The sequence below is a fragment of the Spermophilus citellus genome (assembly GCF_964194105.1).
Source record: "Spermophilus citellus genome assembly, chromosome: 8".
NCBI classification, from domain to species: Eukaryota; Metazoa; Chordata; class Mammalia; order Rodentia; family Sciuridae; genus Spermophilus; species Spermophilus citellus.
Window position 1 is genome coordinate 1,209,657 of NC_138189.1, and position 18,448 is coordinate 1,228,104.

General features: G+C 61.7%; 1 protein-coding gene across 4 annotated transcripts; it reads left to right on the top strand.

Moving 5' to 3' along the window:
- Positions 1 to 325: 325 nt before the first annotated feature.
- Positions 326 to 15,972, top strand: FGFR3 (fibroblast growth factor receptor 3). Of its 4 annotated transcripts, none has more exons than XM_081303023.1 (18): positions 326 to 482; positions 861 to 1,071; positions 7,349 to 7,618; positions 7,782 to 7,835; positions 8,881 to 9,050; positions 9,132 to 9,255; positions 9,342 to 9,532; positions 10,338 to 10,488; positions 11,754 to 11,944; positions 12,103 to 12,251; positions 12,601 to 12,722; positions 12,798 to 12,908; positions 12,988 to 13,178; positions 13,324 to 13,446; positions 13,522 to 13,592; positions 13,808 to 13,945; positions 14,088 to 14,193; positions 14,326 to 15,972. In XM_081303023.1, exons 2-18 carry the CDS (start codon positions 963 to 965, stop codon positions 14,470 to 14,472), a joined length of 2,418 nt encoding a protein of 805 aa, XP_081159149.1. In that variant the 5' UTR covers positions 326 to 482; positions 861 to 962; the 3' UTR covers positions 14,473 to 15,972. The 4 variants fall into 4 exon arrangements, with proteins under 4 accessions (XP_081159149.1, XP_081159146.1, XP_081159147.1 ...); XM_081303020.1 differs by lacking the exon at positions 10,338 to 10,488 and adding an exon at positions 11,148 to 11,292 and having other exon boundaries at positions 367 to 482; XM_081303021.1 differs by lacking the exon at positions 10,338 to 10,488 and adding an exon at positions 11,148 to 11,292 and having other exon boundaries at positions 367 to 482; positions 12,106 to 12,251.
- The last annotated feature ends 2,476 nt before the right edge of the window (positions 15,973 to 18,448 follow it).

The following is an 18,448-nucleotide window of genomic DNA, read 5'->3' on the forward strand; positions in this document are numbered from 1 at the left end:
GAAGCTGCCCGCACTCCCCGTTCCCCACTGAGACCTCCCCTGTGAGCGGGTGAGCACAGTCCCAGCGCGCCGGGGCTGCGCTGTGCGAATACAGGCCTGTGCTGGGACTCGCTGCGCCCCCGCGACAGGATCGCCCTCCGGGCCCCGCCCCTGCTCCCACGCCCTCCAGGACCGCCTGGCGTCCCCGCCCGGACCCGCCCCCGGACCGCCCCCGAGGAGGGGCGTGTCCCTGCGCCCCAGCGAGCCGCGCGGGCGTGTCTGGGGGCGTGTCCAGGGGCGTGGCGGGCGCGGGCCGTCCCCCACTGGCTGCCGCGCGCCGGGCAGCCCCAGCTCAGTGCACTGTGGCGGCGGCGGCGCGGGCAGCTGGCGCCGCTCGGTCCCGCTCCGGCGCACGGGCGCACGGGCGCACGGGCGGGTCGACGGCCCGAGGGACCCGGCGAGCGCTGCCCGCGGGCTACAATCCGAAGTGGGAGCCGCACTCAGTGAGTTGGGTTCCTGTGGCCGCCAGGTTGGAGCGGGGGACCAGGCGGGCTCTTGGAGAGGCCCGGCGGGCGCTCGGAGGGTCCCGGGCGAGCGGCGGGCTCGGATCTGGACCGGTCCCTACGACGGGGCCCGGCCGGGAGCGGGCTTCCCGCTCTGGAAAGTTTGCCGCCGCCGCCGCCGCCCTGGGAGGGCTCTGCGGCAGCCAGGGAGAGAAGGAGGAGGAGGGAGGGACCGCGGCGGGGAGGAGGCGGCCGGCGCCAGGCGGCCCGTGAGCCTTGGGCGGCGGCGGCGGCAGCGGCGGCGGGAGGGGCGGCCGAGGGGCGGCGGGGTCGGGGCGCTGGCCCCGGCCCGGGTAACGAGCTGTTTTCCTCCCGCAGACTCCGGAGCGGCGCCCACCTCCTGCGGGAGCCCGAGCCGGGCCGTGGGGGACAGCATGTCCGCGCGCGCCTCCTGAGGACGCTGCGGCCTCCGCCCCCGCCATGGGCGCCCCAGCCTGCGCCCTCGCACTCTGCGTGGCCGCGGCGGTTGTGGCGGGCGTCGCCTCGGAGCCCCCGGGCACAGAGCAGCGCGTCGTGCCGAGAGCGGCAGGTAAGGAAGCTGCAACGTGCACCTAGAGGGGCCGGGCGGTGGCAGGTAGAGGCGTCGGGGACCCGTACAGGGCCTGAGTGGTGAGAAAGTCCCGGTGGAGTGTCACTGCAGGACTAGTGTCGGGTTCTGGTGTCCCTTTCTCCCGAGATCGCAACCAGAGCCGACGCGGCGGTTTATGGGGTTACTGGAGCCGCAGGGCCACCACCCAAGTGCGAGGCGCCAGACTCCCGTCCCCCGCGACTCCCCAGCCAAGGCGCGGTCGAGAGGGCGCGGTGGAGGTACCACCGAGTTTCCACTGTTGACCCTCGGGTGCTCCGCAGTGGAAACTTCCTATTGTTGGTGCCCCCCCCCCTCCCGGGGGCCTCAGTGCTTGGCCAGCGTCAGCTGAAGCAAGAGGTTGGACTTTGGAGGTGGGTAGGAGTGCGTAAGCCGAAGCTCGGCCTCTGCCCTTCAGTAGCCCGCGTGATGAGGTGACAGCCTCCGGGCCACCACCGCCCCCTCCCTGCTCTCTTGCCCGGGGGTCCAAAGGGTCTGCCCCTGGGTGCTCACCCAACACCAGGCAGGGAGGGCTGTGGGAGGTGAGGGCGCAGATGTCAGGGTTGTGGGGTCGCAGACGCGGGCTGGCGGTCAAGGTCCAGCAGGACGTCGAGGGTCAGCAAAGAGGGCCTGCAGAGCAACAGGAGGACAGGGTGCGCCAGGCCCGCCCAGCACACGCTTTCGAACCTGAGGCGCGGCGCGCGCAGGGGAGCATGGCGGTGCTGCGGACTGCTGGGTGGAGGGTTGGTCTGGCTGGCGACCGCTCGGAGGGAGGCCTTCGCCCCGTGAGCCTGGCCCCACCCGGGCCGAGGCCCGAACAGCCGCTCCTTTGTACGCGGGCGGCCACAGACCGCGCATTGATGGCGGCGGCCTCGCGGGGAGGTGCGAGCTGCGCGGCGGGCGCGGCGGGACGAGGCAGATGGTGGCGCGCCCCTCCCCGCGCCCCCGCGCCCCTTTCTCCGGCGGCGGCTGCAGCCTCCTGGAACAATGTCATTTTTTTATGAATGAAAGTGGGCCCGGCGCTTGAATGTGCGTGTCATTCAGCGGCGTGACAGAGGCCGTCCGGAGGTCAGCGCGCGCTTTTAGCGCCTGCTCCGATGGCCCAGCTTCCAGGGCGCCGAATGGGCGGCGGTGGGGGGCCGCATTAGCATGCGCATTCAGATAAAGATATTACTCCCTACGCCCGGGAATGTCAGCGAGCCGAGAGAGGAGCGGCGAGGGGCTGCTGGACCCCGCGGCTCGGACGCACGGTGGCCTCCCCGCACGGTTCCTCGCGCGCCGGCAGGGTGCGCACGGGCTCGCTGCTCCTGGCGCCCGCGCGCTGCGGTACCCCCGCCCCCTCACGAGAGCTGGTGGAACAGGTAGGGAGTTGATAGGTCAATAAACTTAATCCGGTTCCTTAACGAGATGGGCCAGCAGTAAAAATACAAAGACCTCGTGAAATTTACAGAGGTCCCGGCTGGTGCTTTCTCCGGGAACATAAATTATGGAGGTGGAGCCGGGTGGGGTCAAGGGCAGTGGGGAGAGCTTTAGCCACTGGACTGCTCTGGCCACCTCAGGCCCAGCCAGGGCAACCTCCATCCTTGCTGGACCACGTTCTCTGGGGAGGCCCGTAGGAGGTCGGGAGGTTAACCCTACCCCAGCTAGGAGCCACCTCGAGGGAGCAGCGCAGGTCTTTCCCCAGAAACTAGGTCCTGGCTCCAGCCTCCCCCACTGCTCCTGGGCCCGGCTGGACTTTGAGCCCTGTAGGCCTCTGGGTGGTTCATTAACCCTGGCTAATCCTCTGCCCTTCCAGCCCTTGTATTGTGACTAGGGACCCCTTGTCACCCACACCCCCTCCTTGTCTTCAGGTCTCACTTAGGACGGAACCGATTGTGGGTGCTTCTTTTTTTTTTTTTTTTAAATATTTATTTATTTAGTTATCGGCAGACACACAACATCTTTGTTGGTATGTGGTGCTGAGGATCGAACCCGGGCCACACGCACGCCAGGCGAGCGCCGCTACCGCTTGAGCCACATCCCCAGCCCCGTGGGTGCTTCTTTTGTAGTTGAGTCCAGAAGGGAACCAAAGGGCTTGAGGTCTTTGGGCAAGATGGCCTAGGGTCTGCCCAAGGGTTAGGGGACCTGCTTGGGCTCAGGGAAGAGCAGGGGTCCCTCAGGCCTTAGTCATTTAGGAGAAGCTGTAAGCCAGTCCCCTTTTGTTTGAGGGGGTGTATGCCTAGACCTTCAGGCTGCCAGCTGTGGGGCAAGGTTCAGGGTACCCTCCTGGAACCTCAGGCTTCTCACCTGTCCGAGAGGACTGAGGACCGATAATGGCAGGATTGTTTTGAGGATTAGCCTGGATAATCCCCATAAGCCCTCATTAGCCCACCCGGTCTCCGGATCACTTTTTTTCCCCCCTGACTTTGTTACGAAACTTTGTGGAATGTCTCCAGGTGGGATGGGAGGGGAAGTGGAAAGCCAGACCTTTGCTTTGCCTTCAGGGTCCCTTGGGGCACTGCCCTTCTTTTAGGCTACCTTAACCTCATACCTGGCACTGTCTCCCATACCTGGGCTTCAGACAGTGTCCTGGGCCAAGCCAGAATGCTTAGCCCCCCCTGAGCTTGGGGTGGCTGGCTTTAGATTCAAGTGTGAATTTGATGCTAGTTCTGCAGGGTGCATTGGGCCTCAGCTGTGGCGACTCAGCACTAGGAGAATGGTTTCTTGGGCAGGAGCCATGACCCTCCTCAGCAGGCTGGCTTGGCTGTAGCCTGGGGCAAGACACCCAGGCAGAAATGCCCCTCACCCCCACCCCTCTTCACCAGCTCCAGCATGTAAGCAGGTGAGGTGGCCTTCCTGGGTCCCCAGGCCTCCAGGGTAGTATTTTTGAATTGGGTTACAGTGGTGGGAACTGAGGCTCAGAGACAGGGAGACCCCAGGCCCAGCAAACCCTGTCCCCAGAACACATGCTCCTCCAGCTCTGACAGTGAGCTCTCTTTGGTCTGAGGTGCTCTGGCTGGGTTCAGCTCCGTGGGACATGGGGACACTAGGTACTGTGAGGCCTAGGTGGCAGACATCATCCCCACAGGCACAGCAGGAGCACCAGGGGCTGGTGTGGGTGCAGGTGGTTCCTTGTTGATGAGGAAAGAACCTTCCTGCCTCCTGCTGAGCATGGGGGCCAGGCTGGGGCATTTGGGGGCTCTGCTGCTGCCTCCCCAGGGGGAGATAGTGTCCACTCAGGCCAGTCACATTGTCTTTCCCTTGGCATCTCCCTGCCAGACTCTCCTAACCCAGTTCCTGCAGGTCAGCCCCAGGCCCTATGGGCCCTGGAATGTGATCAAAGGAGGTGGAGACTCTGTTGCCTGAGGTCGCTCTGTTGTCTCTGGCCTCTCCTGGCACCCCGCAGCAGGGTGGATGGGCAGGTCAAGGGTCAGCGATGGCTGAGTGCAGGGCCCCTTCCCTTCCCATCCTACACCAGCAGCCATCTGCATGATCAGCCTGGGGCTCTTCCGGGTCTCCTCCCAGTTCCTCTCACTGGACCAGGTTGAAGCAAATACTTGTGGGGATGGCTTGACCTGCTGTCCTTGCCCAGACCAAACCGGAACCAACTGGCTATTGCCTTTGGCCAAGGCCTGAAGCTGAGGCTACTACCAGCCTGTCCTTGGCCTTCTGGGGGGCCTCAGCAGCTCCAGCACTGGGTGGTCCCCACAGGACATACCAGCAGGGATGGAGGGCTGGAGGTCAGGCCCAGAGCCCACCTGACTGCGGGCCCACCAGGGCTAGCCTTAAATTGTGGTTCCCTGTGGGATGCAGGCTCCCATAGGTATTTCAGGGGCTGAGCGGGTCCTTTTGGCTGGATCCCATGGCCCTGGGTGTGTGGGACAGGCAGAGTCATGCCTTTCTGGGGAACCAGGGACTGGTGTGGCCAGAGTGGGCAGCTGGGCCTTGAATCTAGGCCACGCGTCGGCAGAATGACAAGTAATGGTGCAGCGTCCAGCTGGCTAGGAAAGGTCTGCCTAGCAGGACCACCCGCCCATCCTGGGCCCCAAGCCCAGCTACCCCCATGCAGGCGTTGTATGCCCTGGCAGGGAGGCCTGGGGGTGATGGTCAGCCCTGCTGATAGTGTGTCCCTGGTCTCAGGCCTGGCGGCCCATCAGCAGCTAGGCAGCCCCTGGGCAGGAGGCCAGAAGCCACCTTTGCATACCTGCCTGGTGCTGCACTCCCACCCGAGGCTGTCAGCCCTCAGGGCAGGGCCCGGGCTCCTCACCTGCCCTAGACTTCAGCTCTGAGTACTCACCTGATGGCTAGACTGCATCCCCTCCCTGTCTGTGGCATCTGTGAAGTGGGGTCCAGGCCCAACATCAGCCACTCTCCTGGGCCTACCCAGGTTCCCTTGTACCTCGAGGGCTGCCCTTGTACCTGAGGCTGTGTGGAGCTCTGTGGAGCGGAGGGGCCGCCACTAGCCAGTCCCACTGCAGCTCCCTTGCCTGGCCACCTGGGGCGGGGCTTGCCTTGCTGGCTGCAGCCACTGCCTTGCGCCTTGCGTGGAATAGGACCCATTGGACCTACTGACCTGCATTTCCTTCCTTTTTTTTTTAAATTTTTTTTAATATTTATTTTTTAGTTTTCAGCGGACACAACATCTTTGTTTGTATGTGGTGCTGAGGATCGAACCCGGGCCGCACGCATGCCAGACGAGCGCGCTACCGCTTGAGCCACATCTCCAGCCCCATTTCCTTCCTTCTTATTGCCGGGGCAGGGGCTGGTCCCTGGCTCTCCATGTACACTGCTTTATTTTTAATGTTTTAAACTTTTTTTTTTTTTTTAAAGAGAGAGAGAGAGAGAGAGAGAGAGAGAGAGAGAATTTTTAATATTTTATTTTTTAGTTCTCGGCGGACACAACATCTTTGTTGGTATGTGGTGCTGAGGATCGAACCCGGGCCGCACGCATGCCAGGCGAGCGCGCTACCACTTGAGCCACATCTCCAGCCCCCTTGTTTTAAACTTTAAAATTTGTTCTAATTAGTTATTCATGACAGTCGGATACATTTTGACATTGTACACAAATGGAGCACAATGTCTCCTTCCTCTGGTTGAACTTGGTGCAGAGTCACACCAGTAGTATGATCATACATGTATATAGGGTAATAATGTCCATCTCATTCCACTGTCCTTTGTTGAGGGCCACAGCCGAGTGGAGTCGGGGTGGCACCTGGCATTTTGCCAGAGGGAGTGGTTGAGAGGTGACAGCGAGCCATTGAGATGATGATAGTTAAGTTAAGCTGTGTATTCAATTGTATACAGACCCCTGCTGTCCGCCTCTTTTGGAGTTCTTGAGGGGATTCCTGGGGAGTTGTTGGTTGGTGAAGGCCCGGTGGAGGGAGTTCCGGTTGGTGTGTGGTGTCCCTGGAAGGGAGTTCGGAGGAGTTTGGAAATAAAGTTTGTTCCGGCTTGAGTGGCTCGTGATTTGTGCCCAGCCAGACTGTGGCAGTCCTTCCCGTCTCTACCCGCTCCTTGCAGAACCCAAAGTCCTTCAACCCCCAGCTCCTCATTATGGATTAGCACTTGCTTATCAGAGAAAACCTTTGGCCTTTGGTTTTTTGGGTTTGGCAGGGTCTTCTCCAGCTCCTCTGAACTGCTCTTGAAGCTGCGGTGAGGGCTGTGGGTGAGGAGAGGGCCTCCTTGGGAATTGCTGCATCCCCTCCTCTGAGCTTTATTTTAGCCAGAGGTTGATGTAGTGTTGCTTGTCCTTCCTGCTTTTGTGATGGTGGGCCCAGAACGGATTTTACATTTCCAAATGGTAGAAAAATCAAAAGAATAACACTTAGTGGCACTTTCTTCTCCCCCGGCCTTGGGATCAGACCCAAGGTGAATGCACACTAGGCAAGCGCTCTGTCACTGAGTCACACCAGCCCCCTTTGGAATACTTTGAAATTAGAATTTTCAGCGTCCTAAAGAAATTCTGTTGGAGCACAGCCATGCCCAGCCACTTAGGGATTGTCTTTGGAAGGCAGCTTTTGTACCCCAACGCAGAGTCGAGTCCTTGGAACAGAGACTGGTTGGCAGAACTGAGAGAGTTGATTCCCCTGGGCCGAGGAGGGGAGGTTCTGGCCCCTGATCTGAGTGTTATCTGGCAGGATGTTGGCTCTGGAGACAGACCCTCCCACTCAGGACCTCTGTAGCTGTGCTGGGTTGCTGCGCAGGTGCTGGGCGCAAGGTGTCTGATCCCAGGCTTCCCTCAGTGCTGCCTTTTCACCCACAGAGGTCCCAGGGCCTGAGCCTGGCCAGCAGGAGCCGCTGGTCTTTGGGAGTGGGGACACCATGGAGCTGAGCTGCGACCCCCCCGGAGGTGGTCCTGTGGGTCCCACGATCTGGGTCAAGGATGGCTCGGGACTGGAGTCCTCGGGCCGTGTCCTGGTGGGGCCCCAGCAGCTGCAGGTGCTAAATGCCTCTCGTGAAGACACTGGGGCCTATAGTTGCCGGCAGCGGCTCACACAGCGTGTGCTGTGCCACTTCAGTGTGCGTGTGACAGGTAAGCCCTGTGGGTGTGCAGGCCGGGGCCGGGGGCGTGGCTGGCAGGGCGGTGAGAGGCCAGGGCCAGCCCCGGCAGTGTGGCTGCCGCAGCCCTGCCCCAGTAGGGCACCTGGCTGGGGGCGGCTGCGGCTGGGCCCACTCACAGTCCTCCTGTACTGCAGATGCTCCATCCTCTGGAGACGATGAAGACGGGGAGGATGTGGCTGAGGACACAGGTAAGACCAGGGGCTGGGCACTCAGGGCCTGCTTCCCTCTGCCCAGCCCTGGCCACCACGGGCAGGCGAGACACCTCACTAGGCCTGGGGGATGATCTCTGTGGGCCACCAGGTGGCTCTGGATGCTTGGCTCTGAGCTCCAGGTGGCCGTGGGGTGGGAGAGACCCATGCTCACATGGGGAGGCTTGATACAGCGTTCTGGAGAGGCGAGGCCAGGTCTGGCTCGTGGGGACTTGGGGTTGGTTCTGGGTGAGGGGCTGTCCCAGTAGGAAGATGGCTGAGGGACAAATGTGCCCAGGAATTGAGAGCCCCTGGGGTGACTGTCACACTACAGCAGGAGCAGGTGGCTGTGCCGGGGTGTTTCAGTGTGCAGCTGTGCGTGTACAAGGTGTGTCCCTGGGGCAGACAGCAGTGAGGTCCCTGTGAGCAGCAGTCTCCTCCCTCCTTGGTCCTGGACCTGCTGCCTCCCTTGTGGGGGGCAAGGCCCAGCATCCTAATGGGTCTGGACGAGAAGGCAGCACCGGTGCCCCCACCCCCCTCTCAGAGAAGGAGAAAACCCAGTGGGGGTTGGAGGTGGTGGCAGTGGCCCTGGGCACCAAGGCAGGGAGGAGCAGAACCTCCAGGCTGCCATCCTTGCCAGGCCTGGCAGAGGCCTGGGGGCTGACATGGCCTGGCTGCTTCCCCTGCTCTGCATACTCCATTTCCTCCTCCTAGAAACCATGTCCCAGGGCTCAGGGCCTGCTGGGCTGCTGGCTGGGTCTTGGGCCTCCCTCAGGTGGCTGCCTATCCCAATGTGCCCTCCTGGTAGGGGCCTCCCTGGACATGCCCCCAGGCCAGAGCCTCTCAGCAAGAGCAGCCTCTTGCGGGGAATAGACATGGCCCAGTCTGAGGGTGTCCAGTCCACAAGGAGGACCCTGAAAGGCCAGCACACCCCAAACAGGAGGGGAAACAGGCTAGAGGCTTAGCAGGATCCAGCTTTGGAAGGAGTGAGGTGGACCTCTCCTCCCTGCCTCCACTGTGGCCTCACATCCACCTGCACCCACAGGGGCCCCTTACTGGACTCGGCCAGAGCGGATGGACAAGAAACTGCTGGCAGTGCCAGCTGCCAACACGGTTCGCTTCCGTTGCCCAGCTGCTGGCAACCCCACTCCTTCCATCTCCTGGCTGAAGAATGGCAAGGAGTTCCGAGGGGAGCATCGCATTGGGGGCATCAAGGTGGGCCCAGGGCAGGTCTGGGGGCCTGGCAGGACAGGGCCTGCTGCTGCTGCTCACCAGCCGGTCCCATGTCACCTGCAGCTGCGTCATCAGCAGTGGAGCCTGGTCATGGAGAGCGTGGTGCCCTCCGACCGCGGCAACTACACCTGCGTGGTGGAGAACAAGTTTGGCAGCATCCGGCAGACGTACACTCTGGACGTGCTGGGTAAGGCCAGCCGGGCCTGGGACTTGGCTGGGTGGCAGCCAGCCAGGGCAGCCGAGCCCCTGACCAGCCTGCTGACCCCTCTGCAGAGCGCTCCCCGCACCGGCCCATCCTGCAGGCGGGGCTGCCAGCCAACCAGACAGCCGTGCTGGGCAGCGACGTGGAGTTCCACTGTAAGGTGTACAGTGACGCACAGCCCCACATCCAGTGGCTCAAGCACGTGGAGGTGAATGGCAGCAAGGTGGGCCCTGACGGCACGCCCTACGTCACCGTGCTCAAGGTGGGCACCGCCACGGGGGCTCGGCCAGGGTGGGAGCCTCTGGAGGAAGGTGGGGCTCAGGGCCACACTGGAGCCTGTGTCCCTGTTTGCTCTGGGTTGGCCTCGGCCCTCTGGAGCCCCACAGCTTGGAGCTGGCTGGCAGGAGGCCTCTGGGTAGGCTTGAGCTCAGGTGACAGTGATGGTGGCCCAGGGCAGGAGGCAGCTGCCGAACCTCCCAGCACCCTCGAGGACCTCACACCTGGACAGCCACTCCCAGAGCTGGCCCAGGTGGCTGTTGCCAGCCACGTGGTGTGGCACCGCTCGACACCCGCTGCCTTTCCCTGCCCTAGCTTGGTTCCCATGGCTGCGGGGTGGGGGCCACCCGAGTGGGGATGGTTGCAACACTGGAAGCCCAAAGAGAAACCTCTGTTCAGAGACAAGCGGCCTGTGGGAGTGGGGCGGCACTTGGAGCAGGACGGGAGCCAGAGTCCAGAGAGCTGGGACAGGCTGTGGGGCCCTGTCCCGTGGCGTGGGCATGTGGGAGCATGTGTGCCCTCAGGAGCGTACGTGCCCTGGGCCCAGCCAACACTCTGGGCCTAGGCGGGGGCTGGCTGAGGGGTCTGGGCTCTGGGTGGAAGTTTGGATATGGAGAAGGCGCATCCTGTGAAGCCACAGCCCATCACCTGCGGGTCTTGGCGCCTCCTCTAGGCAGCCCGCGGGATGGCGCAGCCCCATCCCCTGCCTTCCTTGGGGCTCTCCTGCCTCCTGCCTGGTGTCCAGCTGGGCTTCCTGGGGTGTGCCTGAGCCAGGTCTCTTGTCCCCGCAGTCCTGGATCAGTGAGAATGTGGAGGCGGACGCGCGCCTCCGCCTGGCCAATGTGTCGGAGAGGGACGGGGGCGAGTACCTCTGTCGAGCCACCAATTTCATAGGCGTGGCCGAGAAGGCCTTTTGGCTGCGTGTTCATGGGCCCCGAGCAGGTAACAACTCTGTCCCAAGCCTGCCTGGCACGCCGAGCTCTAGCTCCAACGCCCCGGCCCTGTGCCTGCCTGCACGCCCCTGCACGTCCCCTCCTGCTCCCTCTACCTTATGGCCGCACTCCGCTTGTGGCCAGCCTGGCAACGCTGGCAGCCCAGGCCCACGACTGTGAATGCTGGCTTCAGACTCCTGGCCTATGCTGACCCCTCCTGTACCCGATGTGCATCCCCAGAAGGTCCTCAGAGCCTGTCAGGGGCTGAGCCCCACACAGAGCATCCACTCTTGGCCTCTCTTTGGCCACTGACTGCCTGCTCGCCTTCTGCTGTCCATCTGTCTGTCTGTCCACCTGTCTTCCATCTGCACCTCTCCTCTCTGCACTAACCCTGCATGCTGCCTTTGAGCGGTGCCATGCTGCCCGCCTGCTGACGCTCAGCTGGGACAGAGGACTCGCCGGTGGAGGGACTGGCTTCAGGCTCCATGCCAGTGCCAGAGCACGAGGCGGAGGGCCCTGGGCCGTGGCCGTGGCCGTGGCCGTGGTGGTGGCCAAGTGGTGGTGGCAGTGTTTTCCTTGCAGCCTGGCTGGATCGTCGCTGTGTGGACTCTGCCGCGGTGCCCGTGGGCGGTGCTGGCGCTCGCCTATCGCTCTGTTCTCTCTTTATAGACGGCGGGCGCTAACACCACCGACAAGGAGCTAGAGGTTCTATCCTTGCACAATGTCACCTTTGAGGACGCGGGGGAGTACACCTGCCTGGCGGGCAATTCTATCGGGTTTTCCCATCACTCTGCGTGGCTGGCGGTGCTGCCAGGTACCTGCTACTGCTGCTAATGGCTTCGCACCTGTCCTCGGGCTGGCTCAGGATAAGCCAGAGCTGCAGGGTGTGGCAGGGCCCTGCCTGCGGCTGCCCACCACATGCAGGCCTCATGCCCGGCCTGGTTCCTGGCCTGGGAACATCAACCTGGCCCGTCCTGGCCCACGTTGGGCCTCCCCTGTACCCTCAGGTCCCCCTGCCCTGCTCTGGCTTCATCATTTCCGGGTGCTGGGTGCAGTGGTGCTGCTGCTCTGCTGGGCTGCTTCCGTCCTGGGTCTGGGCCTCTTGACTCCACAGACGTTCTGACTGCAGCATTTGGGCCTGTGGGGCCATGGAGGCCTCGGTCCCTAGCTCTGGTCCCCCTGGGGGCTGAGCCCTGCCTACCCCACTGGAGCTGTGGCTCTGGCCCTGGGGCTCCGGGGAGGCTGGGCCAGGCCCCAACGCCAGTGTCTTTGCAGCGGAGGAGGAGCTGGTGGAGGCGGACGAGGCTGGCAGCGTGTATGCAGGCGTCCTCAGCTACGGGGTGGGCTTCTTCCTCTTCATCCTGCTGGTGGCAGCTGTAACGCTGTGCCGCCTGCGCAGCCCTCCCAAGAAGGGGCTGGGCTCCCCCACTGTGCACACGGTCTCCCGCTTCCCGCTCAAGCGACAGGTAACAGAAAGTAGATACCAGGTTCTGAGCCGCTGCCGCCCTAGCTCCCAGAGCTGAGCCTGCTTTGCCCTGGCCTTGCTGTCCCTGGGGCTGTCCTCCCCACCCCCTCTGGCCCCCCACCCTGTCGTGCAGCACCAACCTGCCTTTACCGACCCAAGCAGGTGTCCTTGGAGTCCAACTCGTCCATGAACTCCAACACACCGCTGGTCCGCATTGCCCGGCTGTCCTCGGGAGAAGGTCCCACGCTGGCTAATGTTTCTGAGCTTGAGTTACCTGCCGACCCCAAATGGGAGCTGTCCCGGGCCCGGTCAGTGGTGGTGAGGGATGACGTGCAGTTGCCTGGGCCTGGCAGGGGTTCTGTGGCGGGTGGTGGGACAATCACTGTGTAGAGGCCCGACTGACTTTAGACTGGAACTGGGCTGGGCACAGTGGCTTTTGAAAACAGGGCAGCTGTTGATGCAGGTGGAAGACTCAGACCTCTCAGGGTCTCAGGGTGTGTATGTGAAGGGCCTGGCACAGGGCAAGAAGCTTGAGGGTGCTGCCCTAGTCTCAGGAGCTAGGGCACAGGGTAAGGCTGGAGGGCTTCCTGGAGGCGTAGCCAGGCCTTGAAGGCTGTGCTGGGCCAGGGCGCACCCTCAGAGCCTCTCTGCTTCCAGACTGACCTTGGGCAAGCCTCTTGGAGAGGGCTGCTTTGGCCAGGTGGTCATGGCAGAGGCCATTGGCATCGACAAGGACCGCGCTGCCAGACCTGTTACAGTGGCGGTGAAAATGCTGAAAGGTGAGAATGGAGACATCAGGGGGCACCTGGGTGGGCTGTGGGCGCCACTGCTTGACACCCCACCTCCCGGGACAGACGATGCCACTGACAAGGACCTGTCGGACCTGGTGTCGGAGATGGAGATGATGAAGATGATTGGGAGGCACAAGAACATCATCAACCTGCTGGGGGCCTGCACACAGGGCGGTAGGTGGGGGGCCGGCTGGACAGGGCGGGCGGCACCCTCCCTGGGCCTGGTGTCCCCTCTGAGGCCCTGTGCTTGCAGGGCCTCTGTACGTGCTGGTGGAGTACGCGGCCAAGGGCAACCTGAGGGAGTACCTTCGGGCGCGGAGGCCGCCGGGCATGGACTACTCCTTCCACACCTGCAGGCTGCCTGAGGAACAGCTCACCTTCAAGGACCTGGTGTCATGTGCCTACCAGGTGGCGCGGGGCATGGAGTATCTGGCATCCCAGAAGGTGAGTGGGCAGGAGGCACAGGCCTTCTGGGCTGAGGGGAGGGTGACAGACCTGCTGGGGTGGAGACCCAGGCCAGGGCATCACACAGCGGGGCAGAGGCGAGGAGATGCCAGAAGGCTCTGCTCATCCCTGGCCCCTGCTCCAGTGCATCCACAGGGACCTGGCTGCCCGCAACGTGCTGGTGACTGAGGACAACGTGATGAAGATAGCCGACTTTGGCCTGGCCCGTGACGTGCACAACCTTGACTACTATAAGAAGACCACCAACGTGAGCCTGGCCCCAGGTGGGCGGGGGCTGGAGCCAGAGGTGCCTGGTAGCCAACACCTGCTCTTGTGCTCCTAGGGCCGGCTGCCGGTGAAGTGGATGGCCCCCGAGGCCCTGTTCGATCGGGTCTACACCCACCAGAGTGATGTGTATGTGCGCCTAGGGGGGAGCAGGGAGCCAGGGACAGAGCAGACTCGGTTGCTTCCCACACAGGCCCTGGGGCAGTGCGCTCTGCACTCCTTTGCTCAGCCGCCTCCCCTCGGCCCTTGGGCCCTGTAGTCCCTGGTGGCAGGTGCTGGGGTGGGGCTGCTGAAGGACTGGGCCCTGGGATCGTAGGGCAGACTGGCTTGTCTCACTTCTGCAGCTGGTCCTTTGGGGTCCTGCTCTGGGAGATCTTCACCCTGGGGGGCTCGCCGTACCCCGGCATACCCGTGGAGGAGCTCTTCAAGCTGCTGAAGGAGGGCCACCGCATGGACAGGCCAGCCAACTGCACACACGACCTGTGAGCACAGCATACTCCACGGGCCCCTGGGGGTTCCTGCTAGGGCCTGGGCGCAGCTCCTGTGGTGGGTGGGGGGCTGGTAGCCCTGTGTTTGCAAGGTGGACCAGGCTGAGGGGCTGGGCCTGAGCAGCCTCGTCCCTAGGTACATGATCATGCGTGAGTGCTGGCACGCAGTGCCCTCTCAGAGGCCTACCTTCAAACAACTGGTTGAGGACCTGGACCGCATCCTCACTGTGACGTCCACTGATGTGAGTGCCAGCCCCCTTCTGTCCCCCATGTGCTGCTCTGCTTCCCCTTGGGAGTGTCCTTGGGGATAGCCTGAGCACAGCTGGGGTGGGGCTCATGCAGGACACAGCACTGACTGGTTCCATTCCTGGCAGGAGTATCTGGACCTGTCAGTGCCCTTTGAGCAGTACTCGCCAGGTGGCCAAGACACCCCCAGTTCCAGCTCCTCAGGGGACGACTCTGTGTTTACCCATGACCTGCTGCCCCCGGCCCCACCCAGCAATGTGGGCCCTCGGACGTGAAGGGCCCTTGGCCCTTAGGCCAAGCCCCATCAATGTGAGAGTGGATCCCAGCCTACAGTGCTGCTGCTGGTGTACAGTGGACTCGGGCCCAAACCCAGGATGGATGGGCAGATGGACATAGATGTTCGTGTGTGTGTGTGTGTGTGTGTGTGTGTGTGTGTGTCTGGCGGCCCCCAGGTGCAGAGGTCTCCTGGGGCCTGCGCTGCTATACAGTGATCTCCTGACTCACCACTGCCAGGAGCACCAAGGGACCCTTGTTTTGGGGGACCAAATATGGAATGTAAGAGTGCCTGGTCCTTCACCACCACCCCATAAGAAGCACCACAGGCCAGGCTGGACCCAGTGTCCACAGTGGGCCTCAGGCCCTCCAGTGCCCAAAGCTGAGCTGCGGGGATGCCCTCTGTGGCAAGCCTCCTGAGTGGCACCTTGTGCCTGGGGGTGAGTGGCAGCTTCCCCACCTCCAGGCCTCCCCACTTCCCACCCTGCCCCTCCAAGACTGAAATTACGGGTATCCGAAGGTGGGAGCCTCTGCCTTCTATCCGAAAGTTTTATTCCAGAAATGAGTGTACATTTATATAAATAGATGCTGTGTATATGATATATATATACATCCATACCTGTAAGAGTATCTGTGTGGAGGGAAGGAATGCTGCGGGGTACAGGGGGCATTGCCTGATGGGGGAGGCCCCTTGAGGCTTGTTCGGGAGGCAGATGCAACATAGGGGAGCAGCAGGCTTTTCTGGCACTGCAGTTTTGTTTTAAAAATTGTACTTGGACCCTGTATATTTGTAAAGCTATTTATCAACCCCCAGAACCTTGCACCCCACCCATGTTCACAGCATTTAGCCAGCACATGGCAGAGAGTAAAGTCTTAACTTATTAACAGCCAAGGCTTAGCCAAGTTACCAGGCTGCAGGAGCACGTGCAGCTGCACAGGAGGCTGAGCCTCGACGGCAGTCGGCCAGAGGGCCTCCTTGAGCTCGTGTTTCCTCTGGCCTCCTTTGCAGGGGAACTAGCTTTCTATAGGAGATTTATTTTTTTGTACTTCAAAGCGAGCTGGTATTTTCATACAGATTCCAATTGTTGCATGTTCCAGGTGGGGGCCACGTCCGGGGGGGGGGGGGCGGGGGCTGGCCCTGCTTGCAGGTTCAGATGTTATTAGATGCTACAGTTTATATATATCTATATATGTAATTTATTGAGTTTTTACAAGATGTATCTGCTGTAGACTTAACACTTCTTACGCAATGCTTCTAGACTTTTACAGCCTGGACTGCTACCTTTCAGAGCTTAGGGGAGAGAAAGCCGTGAATTCAGTTCTGTTACTTTGTGTACTGTTAATGGGCCCCAAGCTTGGGTGGCTGCCTCTTGCTGGTCGCTGGTGGCTCAGGGCCTGCTGCAGTGGCCAGAGGTGTGGCTCATACTGGGGAGTGATTGTCAACCAGCAGATATACTTTCCAGACAATAAAGAGAAAGGCCTGGTCCTGGTCCCTGCCTGTGCCTCTTGCCTTCTGCTGGAATCTTGGCAGCTCTGTCCTACTTCCTGTCAGGGACAGGTTCTGTTCTTTGTTCCCAAGCGAGGGAGGGCCCACTAGCCACTGAGTTAACAGTAGTAGCCCGGGTGGTCCCCAGATGGAGGTGCGGGTCTCCTCAGGCTGAGGGGACTGGCCATCCAGGCCATGCCTTCAGAGGGTCTGCAGCCCAGGCTTCTGGCTCCCACACCTGGAGATGTGAGTCCTGGGTAAAGCCAGGGTGATAGTGTCCAGTGTGTCTTGGGGAATGGGACCTGACCCCAGCCAGCAGAACCTCAGGCCACGGGAGGTCTGGAGGCTCTAAGAGCAAGGAGGCGTCAGGCAAGTTGGAATTTTCAGGAGGGGCCCTGGTGGGTGTGAGGAGGAAGCTTTCTGGCTCTGCCGAGCTCCCTGGCTGCCACCCCTCCTGAGGGCTATGGGTCAAGGGGTTACGTCTAAGCACTAGCTGCTAAGGCCTGTCCTGCATCACCCCACTCACTATGTGGGTTCCCACTTAAAGATGCAGATGAGCCTCTTGATTCAAACCCTACACACTGGTGGCCACACCCCTATTCCTGACCACCTTCCTTCCTGGTCCAGGCCTGCTACCCACCACCACCAGGGCTCCATTGGTGCCATGACCCCGTGACCCTGCAGTGACTACTTTGTCTGAAGCCATGCTTCTGGCCTCAGCTGGTTGGGCAGCTCCTTGGCCAGAGAACACCTGGGCTGCTTCTGAGTCCCCAGGAGCCTGTTAAGTCAGGACCCCTTGCTGCTTGGTGGGCCTTGACAACTGGGGCACACAGGGCTACCCACAAGTGGGGAGTAAGCCTGGGAAGCCTTCCTAGAGGAGACAGGAGAGGGCTGTTGCACCCGTCCCCCACTCTCTGGTCTAGGCCAGATGGTGGCCCTGGATGCACTGGAGCTGAGCTGGTACACTCTCTCAGGCTCTGCTTTCTGCTGGTCCAAGTGGGCCCTCCAGATGAGGGAGCTGGATAGGTGAGGCTACTCAGTCTTGGGTCTGATTCAGGGAAGCACTGCAGTCTGGGGGCAGGCTGCCTGCCAGTGACCTCATAAGGAGAGCCAATCCTCCAACCCCCCAGAGCCCTGTCCAGAGACCCCATGCTGGGAACAAGGACACTGGACTGGCCATGGGGACACCTTGGACTGACCAGGACTGGGAAGCAGAGGTCAACTGGAGGAGGACTGCTGAAGTTCCAGCCTGGAGGGCAGTGAGGGGGTGCCAGGTGGGCTTGGGCCAGAGGCAGTGCTGTCCCCCAGCTGGGCTTAGCATTCTTGCCTGGGTAGGCAGAATGTGAGTGGGGCGCCCCCTGGTGCTGCACTGCACCCTGTTGCTGCCCTGAGGCCCCTCTCCAGCCTGTGCCCTGGTGAACCCCATAGGCTCTTGGGAAAGGGGGCTGGCCAGGGGAGTCGGGGAAGGCCAGGAGCCTGCTCAGGTGACTCACACCACTGCTGGCCGCAGAAGGAGGGCACTAGACAGTCATGAAGCTTCCTGTGGACATCTCTGCCCAGTGAAGGAACCCCTTTTTGCTGCCTTGCTGGCCTCTTCTGGTCTAGAACAGTCCCTTGCTTTCTGCTGATGAAAGCCATGCCTTCTGAACATGGCTGGTGGCCCCTGCAGTTGCAAGATCTGCTCAGGCCAGTGCTGGGAACAGGAAGGCTCCCAGCACTGCAGGCAGCCCTGTGGCTGTCCATTTCCCAGGGCTGGGGTGGGTCTCGGGTTCCCAGGGCCATCAGCTAAATTCTTGGCTAATGAGCCTCCCCAGAAGGCTGGGAGGTCACTGTGTTCTGCATGAAGGTCCTGTTCTTAGTGTCACCCCCATCAGGCACATGAAGCACATTCTTTTCTCAAGAACCCCTGCCTGCTACCCACTGTTGGCCCGCACCTTGTTTGGGTCACTGTGTCTTTGCTGCAGTTGACGCCCTCTGTGCTGGCCGCTTCCTCCTTAGGTTGATGTCCACCAGCAAACACAGCCCACCCCAGCCCCAGAACAGGCACTTCTTGAATCCTAGTGCCCTGTTGTGGCCCCTGGACTTGGGATGATCCATAATGGTGTACAAATAGGCTCCGGCCCAGGCTTTGTCCCTGGACAACTCTCCTGAGGTACCCAAGGCTGTCCAGCTCAGGCTGTGTCCCAGGACACAGACCCCAGGGCCAAGGGGTCTAGGGAGGCCCCCAGCAGTGGACCCAAGTGTAAATGCTGAGATAGGCTGATGCCCTTGAGCTCGGGGTGGCATGCCGAGACCTTCCCCCTGCCAGGCCACCCCAGGGTAGGGATCTAAAGATGGGGCTGCAGTGTGAAGACAGCCCCCACCTTCCTGGGGATCCCCTTGGGTAGGGTTGGGCCCCTTGATCCTCCTGGAGCACCCCTCGCAATGGTCCAGCCCTCACCCACTCAGGATACCAGGACCACCAGTCTCAGCCAGGAACAATCTGGGTGCAG